This window comes from Oncorhynchus gorbuscha, linkage group LG14 (genome assembly GCF_021184085.1).
Source record: "Oncorhynchus gorbuscha isolate QuinsamMale2020 ecotype Even-year linkage group LG14, OgorEven_v1.0, whole genome shotgun sequence".
In the NCBI taxonomy this organism is placed as follows: Eukaryota; Metazoa; Chordata; class Actinopteri; order Salmoniformes; family Salmonidae; genus Oncorhynchus; species Oncorhynchus gorbuscha.
In genome coordinates this window covers 31,506,953-31,528,247 of record NC_060186.1, presented here as the reverse complement: position 1 = coordinate 31,528,247, position 21,295 = coordinate 31,506,953, and the positions used below count along the sequence as shown (strand labels likewise).

General features: G+C 42.5%; 1 protein-coding gene across 1 annotated transcript; it reads left to right on the top strand.

Moving 5' to 3' along the window:
- Window positions 1-5,764: 5,764 nt before the first annotated feature.
- On the top strand, window positions 5,765-20,185 carry guca1d (guanylate cyclase activator 1d). The gene is made up of 4 exons (XM_046298804.1): window positions 5,765-6,415; window positions 9,559-9,708; window positions 17,639-17,726; window positions 17,804-20,185. The coding sequence occupies exons 1-4, from the start codon at window positions 6,221-6,223 to the stop codon at window positions 17,926-17,928; spliced, it is 558 nt and encodes a 185-aa protein (XP_046154760.1). The 5' UTR covers window positions 5,765-6,220; the 3' UTR covers window positions 17,929-20,185.
- Window positions 20,186-21,295: the final 1,110 nt, after the last annotated feature.

Here is a 21,295-nt window from a genome sequence, read left to right as displayed (position 1 = left end):
AGTATAGAGACATAGTGGAGTCAGAATTCAACGGCTCAGACACAAGACGTATGTGGCAGGGTCTACAGACAATCACGGACTACAAAAACCAGCTACATCAAGGACACAGATGTCTTGCTTCCAGCCAAACTAAACACCTTCTTTGCCCGCTTCGAGGATAATACAGTGCCACCGTCGCAACCCGCTTCTTCGTGGCCAACGTGAGTAAGCCATTTAAACGTGTTAACCCTGGCAAGGCTGCCGGCCCGGATGGCATTCCTAGCCGTGTCCTCAGAGCATGCGCAGACCAGCTAGCTGGTGTGTTTAGGGACATATTCAATCTTTCCCTATCCCAGTCTGCTGTTCCCACATGCTTCAAGATGGCCACCATTCTCCTGTACCCAAGTAGGCAAAGGTAACTAAACTAAATGACTATCGCCCCATAGCACTCACTTCTGTCGTCATGAAGTGCTTTGAGAGACTAGTCAAGGATCATATCACCTCCACCTTACCTGTCACCCTAGACCCACTTCAATTTGCGTACCGCCCCAATAGGTCCACAGACGATGCAATTGCCATCACTCTGCACACTGCCATATTGCACCTGGACAAGATGAATACCTATGTAAGAGTGCTGTTCATTGACTACAGCTCAGCATTCAACACCATAGTACCCTCCAAGCTCATCAATAACCTTGAGGCCCTGGGTCTCAACCCCGCCCTGTGCATTTGGGTCCTGGACTTCCTGACGGACCGCCCCCAGGTGGTAAACAACATCTTCACTTCGCTGATCCTCAACACTGGGGCCCCACAAGGGTGCGTGCTCAGCCCCCTCCTGTACTCCCTGTTCACCCATGACTGCGTGGCTATGCACGCCTCCAACTCAATCATCAAGTTTTTAGACGACACAACAGTAGTAGGCTTGATTACCAACAACGACGAGACTACAGGGAGGAGGTGAGGGCACTCAGTGTGGTGTCAGGAAAACAATATCTCACTCAACAAAACAAAGGAGATGTTCGGGGACTTCAGGAAACAGCAGAGGGAGCACCTCCCATATCCACAGCAGTGGAGAAGGTGGAAAGTTTTAATTTCCTCTGCATATACATCACGGACAAACTGAATTGTTCCACCCACACAGACAGCGTGGTGAAGAAGGCACAAAGCGTGTCTTCAACCTCAGGAGGCTGAAGACATTGGGCTTGTCACCTAAAACCCTCACAAACTTTTACAGATGCATAATTGAAAGCATCCTGTCGGGCTGCATATTCGCCTGGTACGCAACTGCACCGCCCATAACCGCAGTGCTTTCCAGGGGGTGGTGCGGTCTGCACAACGCATCACCAGGGGCAAACTACCTGCCCCCCAGGACACCTACAGCACCCGATGTCACAGGAAGGCCAAAAAGATAATCAAGGACAACAACCACCTGAGCCACTGCCTGTTCACCCCTCTACCATCCAGAAGGCGAGGTCATTACAGGTGCATCAAAGTTGGGACCGAGAGACTGAAAAACAGCTTCTATCTCAAAGCCATCAGACTGTTAAACAGCCATCACTAACACAGTGAGGCTGCTGACTACATTCAGACTTGAAATCATTGGTCACTTTAATAAATGGATCACTAGTCACTTTAACCTCTTCGAGATAGGGGGCGCTCTTTTAATTTTTGGATAAAAAACGTTCCCGTTTTAAACAAGATATTTTGTCACGAAAAGATGCTCGACTATGCATGGAATTGACAGCTTTGGAAAGACAAAACTCTGACGTTTCCAAAACTGCAAATATATTATCTGTGAGTGCCCCAGAACTAATGCTACAGGCGAAACCAAGATGAAGTTTCATACTGGAAATGCCCCAGATTCTGAAGGCGCTGTGTTCCAATGTCTCCTTATATGGCTGTCAATGCGCCAGGAATGAGCCTGCCCTTTGTGTCGTTTCTCCAAGGTGTCTGCAGCATTGTGACGTGTTTGTAGGCACATCATTGGAAGATTGACCATAATAGTCTACATTTACCTGGTGTCCGCCCGGTGTCCTGTGTCGAAATTATTGCGTAATCTGTAGGTCCATGCGCGTTCCATTTCTTCAGAAGAGAAAGTCAACTGCCACGAAGGATTTATCGTCGATAGATATGTGAAAAACCTTGAGGATTGATTCTAAACATCGGTTTGCCATGTTTCTGTCGATATTATGGAGTTTGCGTTTTAATTACTTAATTTTCGTTTTTTTTCTTACCCAAACGTGATGAAGAATGATGAAGAAAACGGAGCGATTTGTCATCACAAATAATATTTTTCGTAAAAACGTAACATTTGCTATCTAACTGAGAGTCTCCTCATTGAAAACATCTGAAGTTCTTCAAAGGTAAATGATTTTATTTGAATCCTTTTCTGGTTTTTGTGAATATGTAGCATGCTGAAAGCCAGGCATAATCCTATGCTAGGCTATCAATACTGTTACACAAATGCTTGTTTAGCTATGGTTCAAAAGCATATTTTGAAAATCTGAGATGACAGTGTTGTTAACAAAAGGCTAAACTTGAGAGCAAATAGATTAATTTAATTTAATTTGCGATTTTCATGAATAGTTAACGTTGTGTTATGCTAATGAGCTTGCGGATAGATTTACACAATCCTGGATACAGGTTTTTTTCATAGCTAAACGTGGCGCAGAAAACGGAGCGATTTTTCCTAAACAAATAATCTTTCAGGAAAAACTGAACATTTGCTATCTGAGAGTCTCCTCATTGAAAACATCCAAAGTTCTTCAAAGGTAAATGATTTTATTTGAATGCTTTTCTGGTTTTTGTGAAAATGTTGCCTGCTGAATGCTAACGCTAAATGCTACGCTAAATGCTACGCTAGCTATCAATACTGTTACACAAATGCTTGTTTTGCAATGGTTGAGAAGCATATTTTGAAAATCTGAGATGACAGTGTTGTTAACAAAAGGCTAAGCTTGAGAGCAAATAGATTAATTACATTTCATTTGCGATTTTCATGAATAGTTAACGTTGCGTTATGGTAATGAGCTTGAGGCTGTAGTCACGATACCGGATCCGGGATGGCTCGACGCAAGAAGTTAATATTGCCACATTAATAATGTTTACATAACTTGCGTTACTCATCTCATATGTATATACTGTATTTTGTAACATCTATTACATCTTGCCTATGCCGCTTGGCCATTGCTCATCCATATGTTTATATCTAAACTCCGCAAAAAAAGAAACGTCCTCTCACTGTCAACTGCATTTATTTTCAGTCAACTTAACATGTGTAAATGTTTGTATGAACATAACAAGATTCAACAACTGAGACATGAACTGAACAAGTTCCACAGTCATGTGACTAACAGAAATTGAATAATGTGTCCCTGAACAAAGGGGGGGGTCAAAATCAAAAGTAATAGTTAGGTGTGGCCATCAGCTGCATTAAGTACTGCAGTGTATCTCCTCCTCATGGACTGCACCAGATTTGCCAGTTCTTGCTGTGAGATGTTATCCCACTCTTCCACCAAGGCACCTGGAAGTTCCCAAACATTTTTGGGGGGAATGGCCCTAGCCCTCACCCTCCAATCCAACAGGTCCCAGATGTGCTCAATGGGATTGAGATCCGGGCTCCTCGCTGCCATGAGGGTCAGGATGAGCCTGCAGGAAGGGTACCACATGAGGGAGGAGGATGTCTTCCCTGTAATGCACAGCGTTAAGATTGTCTGCAATGACAACAAGCTCAGTCCAAAGATGCTGTGACACACCGCCCCAGACCATGACGGACCCTTCACTTCCAAATCGATCTCGCTCCAGAGTACAGGCCTCGGTGTACAGGCCTCCTCCTTTCATAACTGTAACCTTAATTTCCTACCGTCTGTAAGCTGTTAGTGTCTTAACGACCGTTCCACAGGTGCATGTTCATTAATTGTTTATGATTCATTGAACAAGCATGGGAAACAGTGTTTAAACCCTTTACAATGAAGATCTGTGAAGTTTTTTGGATTTTTACGAATTATCTTTGAAAGACAGGGTCCTGAAAAAGGGAGGTTTCTTTTTTTGCTGCGTTTATAGATTTTTATTCCATTTCTTTACTTAGATTGTGTGTATTAGGTAGTTGTTGTGGAATTGTTTGATTACTTGTTAGATATTGCTGCACAAACATTTCGCTACACTCGCAATAACATCTGCTAACCGTGTGTTTTTCACTTCCGCACCCTCTCCTCTCTCTCCTCTCTCTCCTCTCTCACCTACAGTTACCTGCTTCAAATTTAAGTATAATTCTACAATTTCTGATTCCTGTAGTGACATATCTATCCCTGGCCATGAGGAACCCCCCAGGTTCAGATGTGATTAAATCAAAAGGAAGATTATAATCCAGATACAAGGATCCCATAGGGATTATCTGAGAGTTGAGTTGGGGTGTGTGCTGAAAGAGTAGGATCACAAACATCTTCAGTTGAGAACTTACTCTGTTTGACCACAGGCTGTTGTTATAGCATCAACCCCATCAAGGTCACAACTGTGACCTCTTCACCTTTCCCTGCGTTGAGATCAGCACTTCTTTCACCTTTTCACCTCGTGTGAGATCAGCACTCTGAGGCTTGATGCCATTTTCCTTCAAGAGTGGCTGAATAACGTGCCTTCAGTTTGTTCAATAATGCACCGGGGCTAGACTGGGAAGAAGAGATAATACTTTATGCTTTCTCTGTTAAAGGTAATCTTATGGACATCAACATGACCTCCCCATAACATCACCATTTTGTCGCCATTACATCAACATAATATCGAACACCATAACCTTACAACATTTGACCTTTTAACATAAGCCTTTGTCATAATGTCTTAACCTTTGGCCTATGTCATAATGTCACCATAATGTATCCATAACGTATCGTTTGATCCAGGTCAAGCACTGATTGGTCCTCTAGGAACAGCCTGATTACTGTAATTTATAACATTGTTAACTTGGACAGGGGTGCTCCCTTATATGTCTGCTCTTTCTCCCTGTCTGGTCTGTCTGGACTGTCACCCTGTCTGGTCTGTCTGAATTGCCTCCCTGTCTGGTCTGTCTGGACTGTCTGGACTACCTCCCTGTCTGGTCTATCTGGACTGTCTGGACTACCTCCCTGTCTGGTCTGTCTGGACTGTCTGGTCTGTCTACCTGTCTCCCTGTCTGGTCTGTCTGGACTGTCTGGACTGCCTCCCTGTCTGGTCTGTCTGGTCTGCCTGGACTGTCTACCTGTCTCCCTGTCTGGTCTGTCTGGACTGTCTGGACTACCTCCCTGTCTGGTCTGTCTGGACTGTCTGGTCTGTCTACCTGTCTTCCTGTCTGGACTGTCTCCCTGTCTGGTCTGTCTACCTGTCTGGTCTGTCTACCTGTCTCCTTGTCTGGTCTGTCTACCTGTCTCCCTGTCTGGTCTGACTCCCTATACCTGTCTCCCTGTTCCCTGTCTGGTCTCTCTCCCTATACCTGTCGCCCTGTTGCCCGGTATGGTCTGTCTCCCTGTCTGGTCTGTCTGGACTGTCTGGACTACCTCCCTGTCTTATGTCTTCCTGTTATTGTTTTGTCTGTTTGGTCTGTAGAGACGGAAGGTCATGTCTCTGAGCAGAGCAGAGGGGAGCTTCTGTGTCCAGCTGCTGTAGCCAGTTAGTTATATAATCACCCCTGTTTCAGTGCCAGTACCCCGTCCTTCCCTTGCATGTCAAAGTCTAGCAGGGGGTTGGGATGGGTTGGTTATCTCATTAGGGTGTTATTTAAAGTGTTTCCCTCCTGTTCTGTGTCCTGCAGCAACACTAAGAGGTTTATAGAGTCCTGTTCTCTGTCCTTCCTGAAGTCCCATACTGTACTGTACAGGGCCAGACTGGAGAGACTGATCGCAGCCAGGACGCAGCTCCTCACGCAACATTGCAACATCTTCTCTACTCTTTTCTTCTGTCTCTTGGTTCTCTGAGGGACACAGAGCCAGGGAGTTGGACAGGGACTGCAGCTCTCTCAGTCCCCTAGCAACCTACCTTCTCTACAGGTGAACCTCAGGACCTCTGCATCCATCAGCTCTCCAGAACCCGACCTAATCCAGCAGAACTACCCCATCTCACCCAAAAGGGTGACAGCAGAGTCAGCCAGAGAAAACAGGCTCTACTCTACCTCTACAGGTCATTGATCTCAGCCCAGCTTTCTGGTAACCAGTACTCATCCCTCAGAAGGCTCCATCGACCATCCCTCTTCTCAGCCCAGCGCCACCTCTCAGATATGGGGAACCACGGCTCTAACCTGGATGATATCCTGGCAGAGGATATGCACCACTGGTACAACAAGTTTATGAAGGAGTCTCCGTCAGGACTCATCACACTGTTCGAACTCAAGGGCATGCTGGGTCTGCGGGGGATGAACGAGAACGCTACCAGCTACGTGGACCAAGTCTTCTTCACCTTCGACATGGACGGGGTGAGATGATCATGATGATGCTGAAGACACACACGTTTATAGAGGGACTGGGAGTGACAGTGCATTAGGATGGTATAAAGACAATATAAGTAATGCATTTCAATTGTATGTTAATGTGGGACCGCTATTGTGACATCGTGACTTTTATTTTGACATTCTATTCTGCATGTTGGGAGAAGAGCAGGGGGAATTGGGTCAGTCTTGAGTTTGGAGTTACTGCAGGTGCCACATTCTAAGTTCTCTCTATTATTTTGTCTCTTTTGTCTCTCGCTCAGTCTGCTTAGCTTTCACTGGAGCTGCAGGTCCCTGGTCCCAGATCTGTTTATGCATGATGTGTTTGGCATAAAAATTAATGAAAAGCAGTGGGCATAAATAGACTAGCACTCAGGCTTGCAGGACCTTACAGTAGGTGTGCCATAGTTTCTTTCTGCAGACTGCACTATTGAGTTGGATGCAGAGATGCAATTGCTGTCACCCGCAGTTTTAATGCATTGGAGTACATTTTCAGAGTGCATGACATTTTCAATTGTAGACTAGCATGTGAGAGGTGGAAGATGGCAGAGCCACTTATAACACTAATATGCTAACATGCTTTGATATAGAGCTAAGAGCTGAACCATCAGCTGAGAGAACAGGAGCTTCCATTGGCTCACACACACCAATGTGCTTACAGAGCCACTGTGTAGGCCAATATACCTCAGCGGAGCCTGTGTGTGTTTATAGTGTTCTAAGTAGATTTGTGTGTGGTGTGTGTGTGTGGTGTAATTTCTGTAGGATAATGTGTGAGGAATGAGCTGAGTTAACGCAACTGAAGACAATAAACAACTTATTTGGTAGAAAATAGCTTATGTGGCATTAATATTTGACAGAAACATTTATTCTCGAGTCAAAATGTGGTACAACGTGTAAACAGGATAATGTTTGTCATAAAGTCAGTCTCACCAGGTAAATGGAGTCTCTTATGGTCAATCTTCCAATGATATGCCTACAAACATGTCACAATGCTGCAGACACCTTGGAGAAACGACACAAAGGGCAGGCTCATTCCTGGCGCATTGACAGCCATATAAGGAGACATTGGAACACAGCGCCTTCAGAATCTGGGGCATTTCCAGTATGAAACTTCATCTTGGTTTCGCCTGTAGCATTAGTTCTGGGTCACTCACAGATAATATCTTTGCAGTTTTGGAAACGTCAGAGTTTTGTCTTTCCAAAGCTGTCAATTCCATGCATAGTCGAGCATCTTTTCGTGACAAAATATTGCGCTTAAAACAGGCACGTCTTTTTATCCAATAATGACATAGCGCCCCCATAGGTTGAAGAGGTTAAAATAGTTTTTTCTTAAGTACTTCACACCACTGCAAATCTGTTTGCGCTTTTGCCTACTCCATTGTCATTGTCAAGCTAAACAAAATGATTGGCATGACAATTCCCAGGCTGGCCTCAGAGCAATACAAAATATACTTCATGTATTTCTGAGCACCTCCAAGACGTATGATACCTACCAATGGTCTAGTTACTTTAGGCAGATAGGCAAATAGGGAGGTTGGTTGGGGAGAGTGGCTCATATTTTAGCATTTCTATTGCAACAAATCCTTCAGAACTAAATTGCTTCATCCAGGGTAGGCTAACCCACTTAGCCTGAATGAAATTGCTGATCCGCCGGTTGAGGCCCAACTAAATCAAGCTCCCTCTAGCAAAGATTGCATCATCATCACCTTCATTTGAAAAATACATCTGATTAATTATTTTATACATTTTATTTCTCTGTGTTAAAAAATGGTCATGTTAAAATATATTACACAATGACAGAATGTATTTTAAACTCCATACAATGTAGCACTTCTGTATGACTAATAATAATAAAATATCGATATGAGTGGGAAAAAAGGTGGTGCACACCAAAGCTGGCATTAACCATAAGTAATAAAATAAAGATTGCTTATCTAAAAGCCTATTTCACACCATAGCCTCTTGAATTTGCAATATAACTTTTTTTCATTTTGATTTTGGCACAAATGAAAATGTGTCATGGCCTAGCCCTTGGATTGATGTTTCAGCATTGTCTCAATGAAGAGTTCAGTGTTCAACTTTATTTATCTAGGCAAGTCGGGAACAAATTCTTATTTTACAATGACCGCCTACTTTAATTCATATGGTATTGTTCTATAGCTATTACTTTCCTAATGTAACACATCATTCTAAAAGGAGTGTTGCAGATTTACATACAGAATAATATGAATTGCCTTGAGACCACATTGCAATTCCATAAGGAGTTGGCAAGAGAGCAAAAACAGACTGGCACCCAGGCAAGTGGAATAGAATTTGTGACATGAAAACTGTTGAGTAGACGTAGGAGCAGCGATTGTGATCTTTAAATTTGCGTGTTGAGGGAGTGACATAGCTCTAATGTTATCACAGAAAGACACTTAATAGATAAACCTGCTAATTACCTTAACTACCTATGGACTAGGTAATCTGGGGATCATACCCGACTACGGTTAATTGACCTACAGTACGCTAACAATGGAAGAGTAGTAAAGTACACACTGCAGAGAAATTAGTTTTTTTTCAGTTTCAGTTTACAATGTCCAGACCAGACTGGACATGTTGGTATGATAAACTATGTGGGATTCCTCCTTCAGGGGTTGTTCCCACCGGGTGAGTGATCTAAGTGTGCCGTTCTTGAAGTGTGTCATTAGCTAAGTCATTTAGTTGGCAAGGGCTCAATGGAAAGCTTCGTACAGATGGAGAGAGCTTTAGTGGTGGTGCTGTCGTCAGGGGTGGGTTGTGGGCGGATGTACTGACCAAGACGGACAGGACACGGGTAAACCCAGGACATGACACGGGTAAACCCAGGACATGACACCACACCCACCTGCAGTAGGACAGGTAAACTAGGTTAAACTTTATGGTGCATCCAGTGTCCCTGAGACCATGTGTCCAGAGATATATTTAGATATAAAGTATGGCTCTATGTATCAAATATATGTCATTACAGCAGGTGGGATATATTAAATCAAATTATTATTCTGTGCACTGAGGAGACATTGTTTTGACAAAATGGCTGCAATGGCATGCAACAGTATTGTGGTTTGCACCTTTCTTCACCTTTTCTCTCTCTTTCTCTATCTCTGTTTTAGGACGGGTACATAGATTTTGTAGAGTACATCGCAGCCATCAGTCTGATGCTGAAGGGAGAAATCAACCAGAAACTCAAGTGGTACTTCAAATTGTTTGACCAGGACGGCAACGGGAAAATCGACAAGGATGAGTTGGAGACAATATTCACGGTAATGTAGGCTACACATCTAAAGCAGTCAAGTCTTATGCAAATTGACTAAATAATTGAGGTAATGGACAGGTATTTGTTGCATGTACGAGGCCTGCGAGGATTCTTTACCATGCTCCCATCAGCACTAGGAAACCTACTGTATGCATGACTAGAGCAAGCTGCAAGAGGCTTAGCTTAGCCTTAGTTGACTTCAAGACAGGGTGACATCACCATGCAAGGTTAAATCTATTCTATTTTGCTAACCATATGCACAACAAATAGTGTGCAACAACACTGCTTATCAGGGCTTCTAAACATGAATCAACATTATGTCTTAAAAACACCAGGTTGGTGACTTCCCATGACATAAAAGTAATGGTTAATTTAACAACTTTCTGGAAAAAGTTGAATGGCATCCAATCTAATCCTCAAATGTTAATCTGAAAAGTTCAAAATAGAAGGCATCAAGGGAGATTCATTTAAAGAAGTAGGTTGGATTGAATTTGAAATTGGATGAAACAAGGCCACTTATTTAATCTTTGGAGATGAGCTCAACTAATCCCTCCCTCACACAGAGAGAGACATGCTCCCATGCTGTGACCTCATTGGTGGAATGACCTCATTGGTGGTGTGACCATAGAGTTAGAAGTGATAGAAAGGAAAAAGGTACAAAGCCCCTCAGACCATAGATACTATTCTGAACAAAAATATGAACACAAAATGCTGGTCCTATGCTTCATGAGCTGAAATAAAAGATCCCCGAAATGTTCAATAAGCACAAAAAGCTTATTTCTTTCAAATGTTGTGCACAAATTTCTCCTTTGCCAAGATAATCGATCCACTTGACAGGTGTGGCATATCAAGAAGCTAATTAAACAGCATGATCATTACACATGGAGCGTGCAATTGGCATGCTGACTGCAGGAATGTCCACCAGAGCTGTTGCCAGATAATTTAATGTTCATTTCTCTACCATAAGCCACCTCCATTGTTGTTTTAGAGAATTTGGTAGTATGTACAACCGACCTCAAAACCGCAGACCACGTGTAACCACGCAAGCCCAAGATATACACATCCAGCTACTTCACCTGCGGGATCCTCTGAGACCAGCCACCCATACAGCTGAGGAAACTGTGGTTTTGTGCAACCAAAGAACCAGAAAACATCTCAGGGAAGCTCATCTGTGTGCTCGTCGACCTTACTAGAGGCTTGACCTGACTGCAGTTCGGCGTCACAACTGACTTCAGTGGGAAAATGCTCACTTTCGCTGGCCACTGGCACACTGGAGAAGTGTGCTCTTCACAGATGAATCCCGGTTTCAACTGTACCGGGCAGATGGCAGAAAGCGTGTATGGCTTTGTGTGGGTGAGCGGTTTGCTGATGTCAACGTTGTGAACAGAGTGCTCCATGGTGGCGGTGGGGTTATGGTATGGGCAGGCATAAGCTACAGACAACGAACACAATTTCATTTTATCGATGGCAATTTGAATTCACAGAGGTACCGTGACGAGATGCTAAGGCCCATTGTCGTGCCATTCATCCGCCACCATCACATCATGTTTCAGCATGATAATGCATGGCCCCATGCTGTAAGGATCTGTACACAATGCCATGTCCCAGTTCTTCCATGGTCTGCATGCTCATTAGACATGTCACCCATTGAGCATGTTTGGAATGCTTTGGACTGACTTTAATGACAGCGTGTTCCAGTTCCCACCAATATCCAGCAACTTCACACAGCCATAGAAGGGGAGTGTGACAACATTCCACAGGCCACAATCAACAGCCTGAAAAACTCCATGCGAAAGAGATGTGTTTTGATGGAGGTCACACCAGATACTGCATTTATGATTTCCTTTTATGAACTGTAAAATCCTTGAAATTGTTGCATGTTTCGTTTATATTTTTGTTCAGTGTGTAATATATAATATACTGTATATACAGTGCACTCGGAAAGTATTCCGTATTCAGCTTATTTAAAAAAAAAACATCAATCTACACACAATACCCCATAATGGCAAAGCAAAAACAGGTTTTTAGAAATGTTTGCAAATTCATTAAAAAAACTGAAATACTTTATTTACATAAGTATTCAGACCCTTTGCTATATAAGACTTGAAATTAATCTCAGGTGCATCCTGTTTCTATTGATCATTATTGATGTTTCTACAACTTCATTGGAGTCCACCTGTGGTAAATTAAATTGATTGGACATGATTTGGAAAGGCACACACCTGTCTATATAAGGTCCCACAGTTGACAGTGCATGTTAGAACAAAAACCAAGCCATGAAGTCAAAGGAATTGTCTGTAGAGCTTCGAGACAGGATTGTGTCGAGGCACAGATCTGGGAAAGGGTACCAAAACATTTCTGCAGCATTGAAGGTCCCCGAAAACACAGTGGCCTCCATCATTCTTAAATGGAAGCAGTTTTGAACCACCTAGACCAAACTGAGCAATTGGGGGAGAAGGGCCTTGGTCAGGGAGTTGACCAAAAACCCAATGGTCACTCTGACAGAGCTCCAGAATTCCTCTGTGGAGATGGGAGAACCTTCCAGAAAGACAACCATCTCTGCTGTCATGTATTGTCATATATTGTCATGTCTTGTCCCTGTGCTTTCTCTTCTATTCGTTTCCCCCTGCTGGTCTTATTAGGTTTCTTTCCCTCTCTCTATCCCTCTCGTTCCGTTCCTGCTCCCAGCTGTTCCTCATTCTCCTAACGACCTCGTTTACACCTGTCCCCTATTTTGCCCTCTGATTAAGTCTCTATTTCTCTCTCTGTTTCTGCTTCTGTCCTTGTCGGATTCTTGTTTGCTGTGTTCTTGTTCCGTCGTGTCGTGTTTTGCCTTATCATCAGATGCTGTGTGTGAGCAGGTGTCTCTGTCAGCTACGGCCCGCGCCTACCCGAAGGGACCTGCAGTCTGTTGCCGCTTATCCTGCAATTCCCCTCTACAACTAGAGGATTTCTGTTTTCCCCGTTTGGACATTTCCTGTAAAGTATTGAGGATTATGTTATTTCGGTTTGGACTTAAATAAACTCAGTTTCTGTAAAGTCGCTTTTGGGTCCTCACTCACCTGCATAACATCTGCAGCACTCAACCAATCAGGCCTTTATATATGCCATTTAGCAGACGCTTTTATCCAAAGCGACTTACAGTCATGTGTGCATACATTCTACGTATGGGTGGTCCCGGGAATCAAACCCACTACCCTGGCGTTACAAGCGCCATGCTCTACCAACTGAGCTACAGAAGGACCACATTCGCTTGCGAAAGTATGCACCATTCAGTTACTAGTTCCAGCTCTTTGTTGGACAATTATATAAAAATTAATTCATTAACTGAATCTCAAGGAGGAATATACAAGAAATGTAGCTATGCCAACTGCACATGTAGCCGATAAACTCTGAAAAATCAAGTGAATAAATGGACGTAGTCGCTTTGGCTCTATTGTTTGTGTGCAGCACAATGGAGCTGTAGGCTACTCCAGTAGGCTGTAGGCTACTCCTTAGGCCTGCATCTGTTTGCATGTATTTAATTGGAGAATTATTATATGGAGAGTTGAACAAATATCTCTCTTTAATATACTATAATGATGCCTAATAATCAAATTCATTTGATTCTAAATAAACACAGCGATGGAAAGTGCTTTTTATGTTGTTTTTGTCTTGTTATTGACCCTGAGAGGGATAACCTATTCCTTTCCGTTGGGTTAAAACAAACAAGAAGTAGACCTATCACGCTGGCCAGAACAAATGATTGAAGTGTCTCATCTATCTCAGAAGGTAGAACCAGCCCTAGACAGGACTGCATAATAATAATCACTATATTTACTTCATAAACACGAATTATACTAATTGACTGTACATAGTATGAACAAATACACTGTGTACAAAACAACATCTCATGAAAGGCGGGGACTGTGAACAGGGCGGGATTAAGAAATCATAGACCCTGTGGCATTGGTTTTGGCCCGCATGCTGCCCAAACGACGTCCTTCCCGACAGTAGGCATACCAGTAACTGCCAAAATAATGGAACCGTTTGAGTAAACGAGGGATACAAAGTACACTGAGTATACAAAACATTAAGAACACCTGCTCTTTCCATGACAGACTGACAAGGTGAATCCAATTGAAAGCTATGATCCCTTATTTATGTCACTTGTTAAATCCACTTCAATCAGTGTAGAAGAAGGGGGAGACAGGTTAACGAAGGATTTTTAAGCCTTGAGACATGGACTGTGTATGTGCCATTCAGAGGGTGAATTGTCAAGCAAAAATAATTAAGGGCCATTGAACAGGGTATGGTAGTAGGTGCCAGGCACACCGGTTTGAGTGTGTCAATAACTGCAATGTTGCTGGGCCAAGTCTGTCCAAGACTATATATATATTTTCTCTTTGTATTGCATAGAGACATAGTCACTGACCAATAACCTACATTTAAGGGAGTGGCCACTATGGAAGCACCGAAACATGGATGAATGTCTCATTTTGACGTGAAACTGTGAGATCTTGTTGAGAATCAATGGGGAAAGGAGAGGGTGGGAAAGAGGAACATGAGGGATTTATTGTTTTAATTTCTACCGTGTGTTTTGTGAATACATGCACACTAACATGCTTGAGGATTCATACAACACTATTTTCATTGTAGCTGTTTAGGTAGTTTATCAACACCTTACATAATGTATGGAGTCAATATGAGACAAAAAATGTGACCGACTTGCTTGATTCGGTCTTATGTAGCAACATTTTAAATTGTGTGTTTTTTTTAACGTTGGATAGAAGTAGACTCAGAGCTAGAAAATGGTATATCATACACTACAGTTAACGAACAATGGGAAAGTAATTCTGCTTTGAAAGTTGATGTCGCCTTTTTTGAGAAAATGGCACTTAAATATTTTTGGTACACCTACTGGAGAGCTCTCCTTTGTCTACACCCATTCAGCATCATTCACACTCTCTTAGGCCTTAGCCCCACCCATCTCTTTAAGGATTCACATGTGAGGCCATGTGCTAAACAGAGTGAATATGGTAGTGTACTAAACAACACACAGATCATACACTTAATGTTAGCTAGCAAGCCAGCCAGCTAACATTAGCTAGCTAGCTAACAGTATTCTTTAAAGTGCAATGAAATTTAAATTCTGACATAATGAGGAACATGTAATATCTGAAAATGTAGCTAGCTAGAATCTCTTATCTGAATACATGGATGAACGCTTCTCCCTCGCTGTCACAGATGCCATGGATGCCCTTAGTTTGAAGATGTAATCTGGAGACAGGTGTTTTATACAACAGCCTTATGTGAAAGTGGAGAGCCTTAACAACACTTCTGCAGTTTTTCGTAATATCTTTTAAAAAAAACACGTTAGAAAGGATTACCTACACATACTGAGCAGCTCATGTCACACAGTTGAAGTCAGAAGTTTACATACACATTAGCCAAATACATTTAAACACAGTTTTTCACAATTCCTGACGTTTAATCCTAGTAAAAGTTCCCTGTCTTAGGTCAGTTAGGATCACCAATTTATTTTAAGAATGTGAAAGGTCAGAATAATAGTAGAGAGATTGATATATTTCAGATTTTATTTCTTTCATCACATTCCCAGTGAGTCAGAAGTTTACATACAATCAATAAGTATTTGGTAGCATTCCCTTTAAATGGTTTAAGTTGGGTCAAACATTTCGTGTAGCCTTCTACAAGCTTCTCACAATAAGTTGGGTGAATTTTGGTCCATTTCTCCTGACAGAGCTGATGTAACTGAGTCAGGTTTGTATAGGCCTCCTCCTCGCACACGCTTTTTCAGTTCTGCCCACAAATTTTCTATAGGCTTGAGGTCAGGGCTTTGTGATGGCCACTCCAATACCTTCCCTTTGTTGTCATTTGCAACTATATTTGGGGTCATTGTCCATTTGGAAGACCCATTTGCAACCAAGCTTTAACTTCCTGACTGATGTCTTGAGATGTTGCTTCAATATATCCACATAATTTCCCTTCCTCATGATGCCATCTATTTTGTGAAGTGCACCAGTCCCTCCTGCAGCAAAGCACCCCAACAACATGATGCTGCCACCCTCGTGCTTCACGGTATGGATGGTGTTCTTCGGCTTGCTAGCCTCCACCTTTTTCCTCCAAACATTATGATGGTCGTTATGGCCAAACAGTTCTATTTTTGTTTCATCAGACCAGAGGACATTTCTCAAAAAAGTACGATCTTTGTTCCCATGTGCTGTTGTATACCGTAGTCAGGCTTTTTTATGACGGTTTTCGAGCATTGGCTTCTTCCTTGCTGAGCGGCCTTTCAGGTTATGTCGATATAGGACTGTGGATATAGATAATTTTGTACCTGTTTCCGCCAGCATCTTCACAAGGTCCTTTGCTGTTGTTCTGGGATTGATTTGCACTTTTCACACCAAAGTACATTCATCTCTAGGAGACAGAAGGCGTTTTCTTCCTGAGCGGTATGACGGCTGCGTGGTCCTATGGTGTTTATACTTGCACACTATTGTTTGTACAGATGAATGTGGTACATTCAGGCGTTTGGAAATTGCCTATCAGAAGCTTCTAAAGACATGACATAATTTTCTGGAATTTCCCAAGCTGTTTAGAGGCACAGTCAACTTAGTGTATGGAAACTTCTGACCCACTGGAAGGCCACTCTAAAATGTGCAGTTTTGTCACACAACACAATGCAACAGATGTCCCAAGTTTTGAGGGAGTGTGCAATTGGCATTCGGACTGCAGGAATGTCCAACAGAGCTGCTGCTAGGGAATATAATGTTTATGTCTCTACCATAAGCCACCTCCATTGTTGTTTTAGAGAATTTGATCGTACATCCAACCGGCCTCACAACCGCAGACCACGTGTAACCAGGACCTCCACATACGGCTTCTTCACCTGCGGGATCGTCTGAGAGGTGGGGGGGGGCTATTCCCTCCCAGGCCCACCCATGACTGCACCAGTGCCGAGTCATGTGAAATCCATAGATTAGGACTAATGAATGTATTTCAATTGACTGATTTCCTTCTATGAAGTGTAACTCAGTAAATCTTTGAAATTGTTGCATGTTGCATTTATATTTTTTGTTATGTACAATGGGGCAAAAAAGTATTCAGTCAGCCACCAATTATGCAAGTTCTCCCACTTAAAAAGATGAGAGAGGCCTGTAATTTTCATCATAGGTACATTTCAACTATGACAGACAAAATGAGAAAAAAATCCAGAAAATCACATTGTAGGATTTTTAATGAATTAATTTGCAAATTATGGTGGAAAATAAGAGCGGCTTCTTCTAATCCAATCCCATTGCAGCAGGCTCAATCGATACCCCGCCCATTTCTTTACAGGCAGAAGAACTAGCCAATAGTTGTTTAGAGCACACAGCGCTTCACACTGTTTGAGTGAAAGAGAGATGTGTGCTGGCAGCTGAATTTAGTTTTTTTGCGATCACGGATAATACAAAAAGTACTTGTCATAATCGTATTCCAAAAATGCTGCATATCCGTTGCGATACTTGTTTTGTCCAAGTACTCGGCACACCCCTAAGAAGCAGCGCTTGTCGTGAATGCAGTCTCCTGCTGTAATGCTGAATTTCCATGATGCGGATTGAATAGATTGAAAAATAAATATATGATGATGGTGGCATGTTTTTAAAGACAAACTAACACTTTGTTTTGCTAGCCTTTTCCAATAGATATTTGTGGTTGTAATAATAGTTTTTTAGGCAATATGTTATTTTGATTCATGCATTTGCAGTTTTTAGGGATTTCTGTGTCTTGTATCAACTGTTTTGAAAATCGACAACATTGTTTCAAGAATTGCATTCAAGCAATTAAGAAATGTTTCTCTCTCTCTCTCTCTCTCTCTCTCTCTCTCTCTCTCTCTCTCTCTCTCTCTCTCTCTCTCTCTCTCTCTCTCTCTCTCTCTCTCTCTCTCTCTCTCTCAGGCAATCCAGGACATCACTAGGAACCAGGATGTCACCCCAGAGGAGATTGTGTCGCTCATATTCAAGAAGATCGACATCAACGGAGAGGGTAAGAGTCACCACCTGTCTGTCCTCCTGGAGGTTATTGTGAGTTGACCCCTGACTTGTCCCCTCCTCCCCCCTCAGGTGAGCTGACCCTAGAGGAGTTCATTGAGGGGGCGAAGGGTCATGACGACATCATGGAGATGCTGAAGAAGATGATGGACCTCACGCCCGTACTCATCATCATCGTCCAAGGAATAGTAGTCTGAGAGAGGCCTGGCCAACCACTGCCAGAGCCACTATGTACACCTGCGCCCGGGGAGATAGATGACAGAAAGACTTAAGTCCATTAAAAACATTTATCCCACAAACTAATAATTGTGAGATTTTCCGCACAATGAACCCGAGGGAATGCGTTACCTTATGAAACAAAACTGTTGTTCCACAATGAGGCTTCTATGTCACACTGCCAGGTCTGGGGGTGGAGACAATATAGTCCGTACATAGTGGATCCTAGGAAGAGAAGCAGCTAACAGGGTTCCGAATAACTAATTAATAAATAGTCCCAGACTGCTGAAGACTGAGGCATCCAGTCCTATACTGCAGCCCACTAACCACCCACAGATGACGGGATGGATGAAGGGAGGAAGACATTGAGAGACCCTTTTTCAACACCATCACAACAAATAAACGGAATGAAAGAGAACATTTAAAGGGACAGCTATGGAGAGCGGTAAAGATACCATCTTCACATTCTACCTGTTTGTGTTTGCTCTCTGACCACTCAGCAAGATGAAGACTTGGATTCTGAGAGAGAGAGAATTCTCTATCATAAATCATCACTATAGGGCCAGGAGTTTTCCTGACCATTTGACAAGGAGATGCTTTGGGCTTTAATTATAGGCTATGTTCAGGAGTCAGGTCACATGGTCAGGTAAAGGTCTTGTGTCGAATCATCTCCTCTGTAGGTATGACCATAAACGGGCACAGATAGAGACCCTAGGGGTTCTGATGTGCCTGCCCCTTTTCCCTCCTTTCAATTGGTGGAATTACTTTGTTCTTTTTTTCCAGCCCTATCCCCCTCTTGAGACACCAGGAGAGCCGAGAGCGTCATGTTGCCATTTTTAAAGTCACGCACCCTCCCCCCGTCCTTGACCTTTCCTTAATAAGTCTATATAACACAGAATCTTATTATCACAAACAGAATTTGTGTTATAAGAGGTTTTAAGAGGTCATTTCTTGTCCCTGCCCCTCATTCACCACCAGTCATTCACACTCCGTCAGCCTGCCCAGCTGATGGCCCATCGAAACTGCACCTAAACTATATCGAAACTAATTTCACACATATAATAATAGAATTAGCCTAAAGACAAGATTACATTGACAATAGTCTGATGGGTGACAATATTATCAATTGTCAAATTGTATATGAAGAGATGGGCGCATCTTGGAATTGACACAGAGGCAGGGAGCGCTAAAAAGTCCCTTTTTCAAACCCTTCTGCAGAGTTACATGCATGTAAGATGTTTTGATGTCTATGTAGTATTAGAAAGAGCAGATTCTGCAGTTTCTTATACTATTACCTTTGTCAAATAATGCTGCAAATTTACTGTACATACACAGTTTATTAGGTACACCCATCTAGTACTGGGTCGGGACCCGCCTTTGACTTCAGAATAGCCTGAATTCTTCGGGGAATGAACTCCTCAATTGTCCGGCGTTGGTGATTGCGTGCCCACTGGAGACACTTCTTCTTGCTGGTAGGAATGGAACCCGGTGTGGTCGTCTGCTGCAATAGCCCATCTGTGACGACCGACGAGTTGTGCATTAGCCTACAATGTGTGATGTTGTTTTGTTGAAAATGAAGGCCTATGCAAAACAATCAATAATGGTGAATTTGGCAAAAGGAGAAGTAGAACACTTTGAATTCAAAACCTGCTCCATCAAAGGTCTGTGCACGACCCTGATCACAAATCATGAATCTCTATTATCAATCTAGCCCCGTCTTTCAGGTCTTCGGTCTGTTAAGTTTGCTCGGTGCACACACACGTCTCTATCATATCTATCTCTATCACTATCTACTAATCATTGTAGTCATCATTGGGCTAGCTAGCAACATGACTGAAGTAAAACATCAGAAGTAGGCTTTCAAGATCATATCATGATTTTCCAAACATTTTGGAGGCAAAGTAGTCTTACTACAGTGTATGATTTACATATGATGTGAAAGGTGTGACTACAGTGTGACTCTGTAGTTCATTACTTCCTGTATGTTTCTCAGTTATCTGTAATACCGTTTCCAGAGCCACTGTGGAAGGAACCAAGAATTCCTTTCATGACAATTTCACAACAATTTCATTATGGGAATTCAAATGAATGCTGTAAGTATTGTTTAATTTGTCTTAAATATCAAATCAAATCAAATGTATTTATATAGCCCTTCGTACATCAGCTGATATCTCAAAGTGCTGTACAGAAACCCAGCCTAAAACCCCAAACAGCAAGCAATGCAGGTTTAGAAGCACAGTGGCTAGGAAAAACTCCCTAGAAAGGCCAAAACCTAGGAAGAAACCTAGAGAGGAACCAGGCTATGTGGGGTGGCCAGTCCTCTTCTGGCTGTGCCGGGTGGAGATTATAACAGAACATGGCCAATATGTTCAAATGTTCATAAATGACCAGCATGGTTGTATAATAATAAGGCAGAACAGTTGAAACTGGAGCAGCAGCACGGTCAGGTGGACTGGGGACAGCAAGGAGTCATCATGTCAGGTAGTCCTGGGGCATGGTCCTAGGGCTCAGGTCCTCCGAGAGAGAGAAAGAAAGAAAGAGAGAATTAGAGAGAGCATATGTGGGGTGGCCAGTCCTCTTCTGGCTGTGCCGGTGGAGATTATAACAGAACATGGCCAAGATGTTCAAATGTTCATAAATGACCAGTATGGTCGAATAATAATAAGGCAGAACAGTTGAATATAGTTAAATATATTTTTATACTGATAAGAAGGCTAGAATGAAAGGCTTCCAAGTGTTGTATCTAATAATTTATGTATTCATATATTATTATATGAAATCAGATTTTGATTTGTCAACTGACATCTGCAAAAGTACAACAGGTGAACAAAATGCATATTCCTTTGAGCATGGTGATGTTATTAATTACACTTTGGATGGCGTATCAATACACCCAGTCACTACAGAGATACAGGCGTCCTTTCTAACTCAGTTGCCGGAGAGGAAGGAAACCACTCAGGGATTTCACCATGCCAATGATGACTTTAAAACAGTTTGAGTTTAATGGATTTGACAGGAGAAAATGGAGGATGGATCAACAACATTGTAATTACTCAACAACACTGACCTAAATGACAGAGTGAAAAGAAGGAAGCTTGTACAGAATACAAATATTGTTTGCAATAAAGTAAAATAAAAGTAAAGTAAAACTGCAAAAAATGTGGCAAAGAAATCAACTTTTTGTCTTGAATACAAAGCGTTATGTTTTGGGCAAATCCAACACAACACCACTGAGTACCACTCTTTAAATTTTCATGCATAGTGCTGGCTGCATCATGTTATGGGTATGCTTGTCATCAGCAAAGACTAGAGAGTATAGAACTAAGCACAGACACAATCCTAGAGGAA

What these genes read in the sequence shown, in the direction of transcription:
- guca1d (XM_046298804.1), top strand. Translation starts at nt 6,221, where the DNA reads ATGGGGAACCACGGCTCTAACCTGGATGATATCCTGGCAGAGGATATG. An exon ending in TCACCTTCGACATGGACGGG is followed by an intron (nt 6,416 to 9,558) that starts GTGAGATGATCA and finishes TCTCTGTTTTAG; the next exon opens with GACGGGTACATAGATTTTGT. An exon ending in AGTTGGAGACAATATTCACG is followed by an intron (nt 9,709 to 17,638) that starts GTAATGTAGGCT and finishes TCTCTCTCTCAG; the next exon opens with GCAATCCAGGACATCACTAG.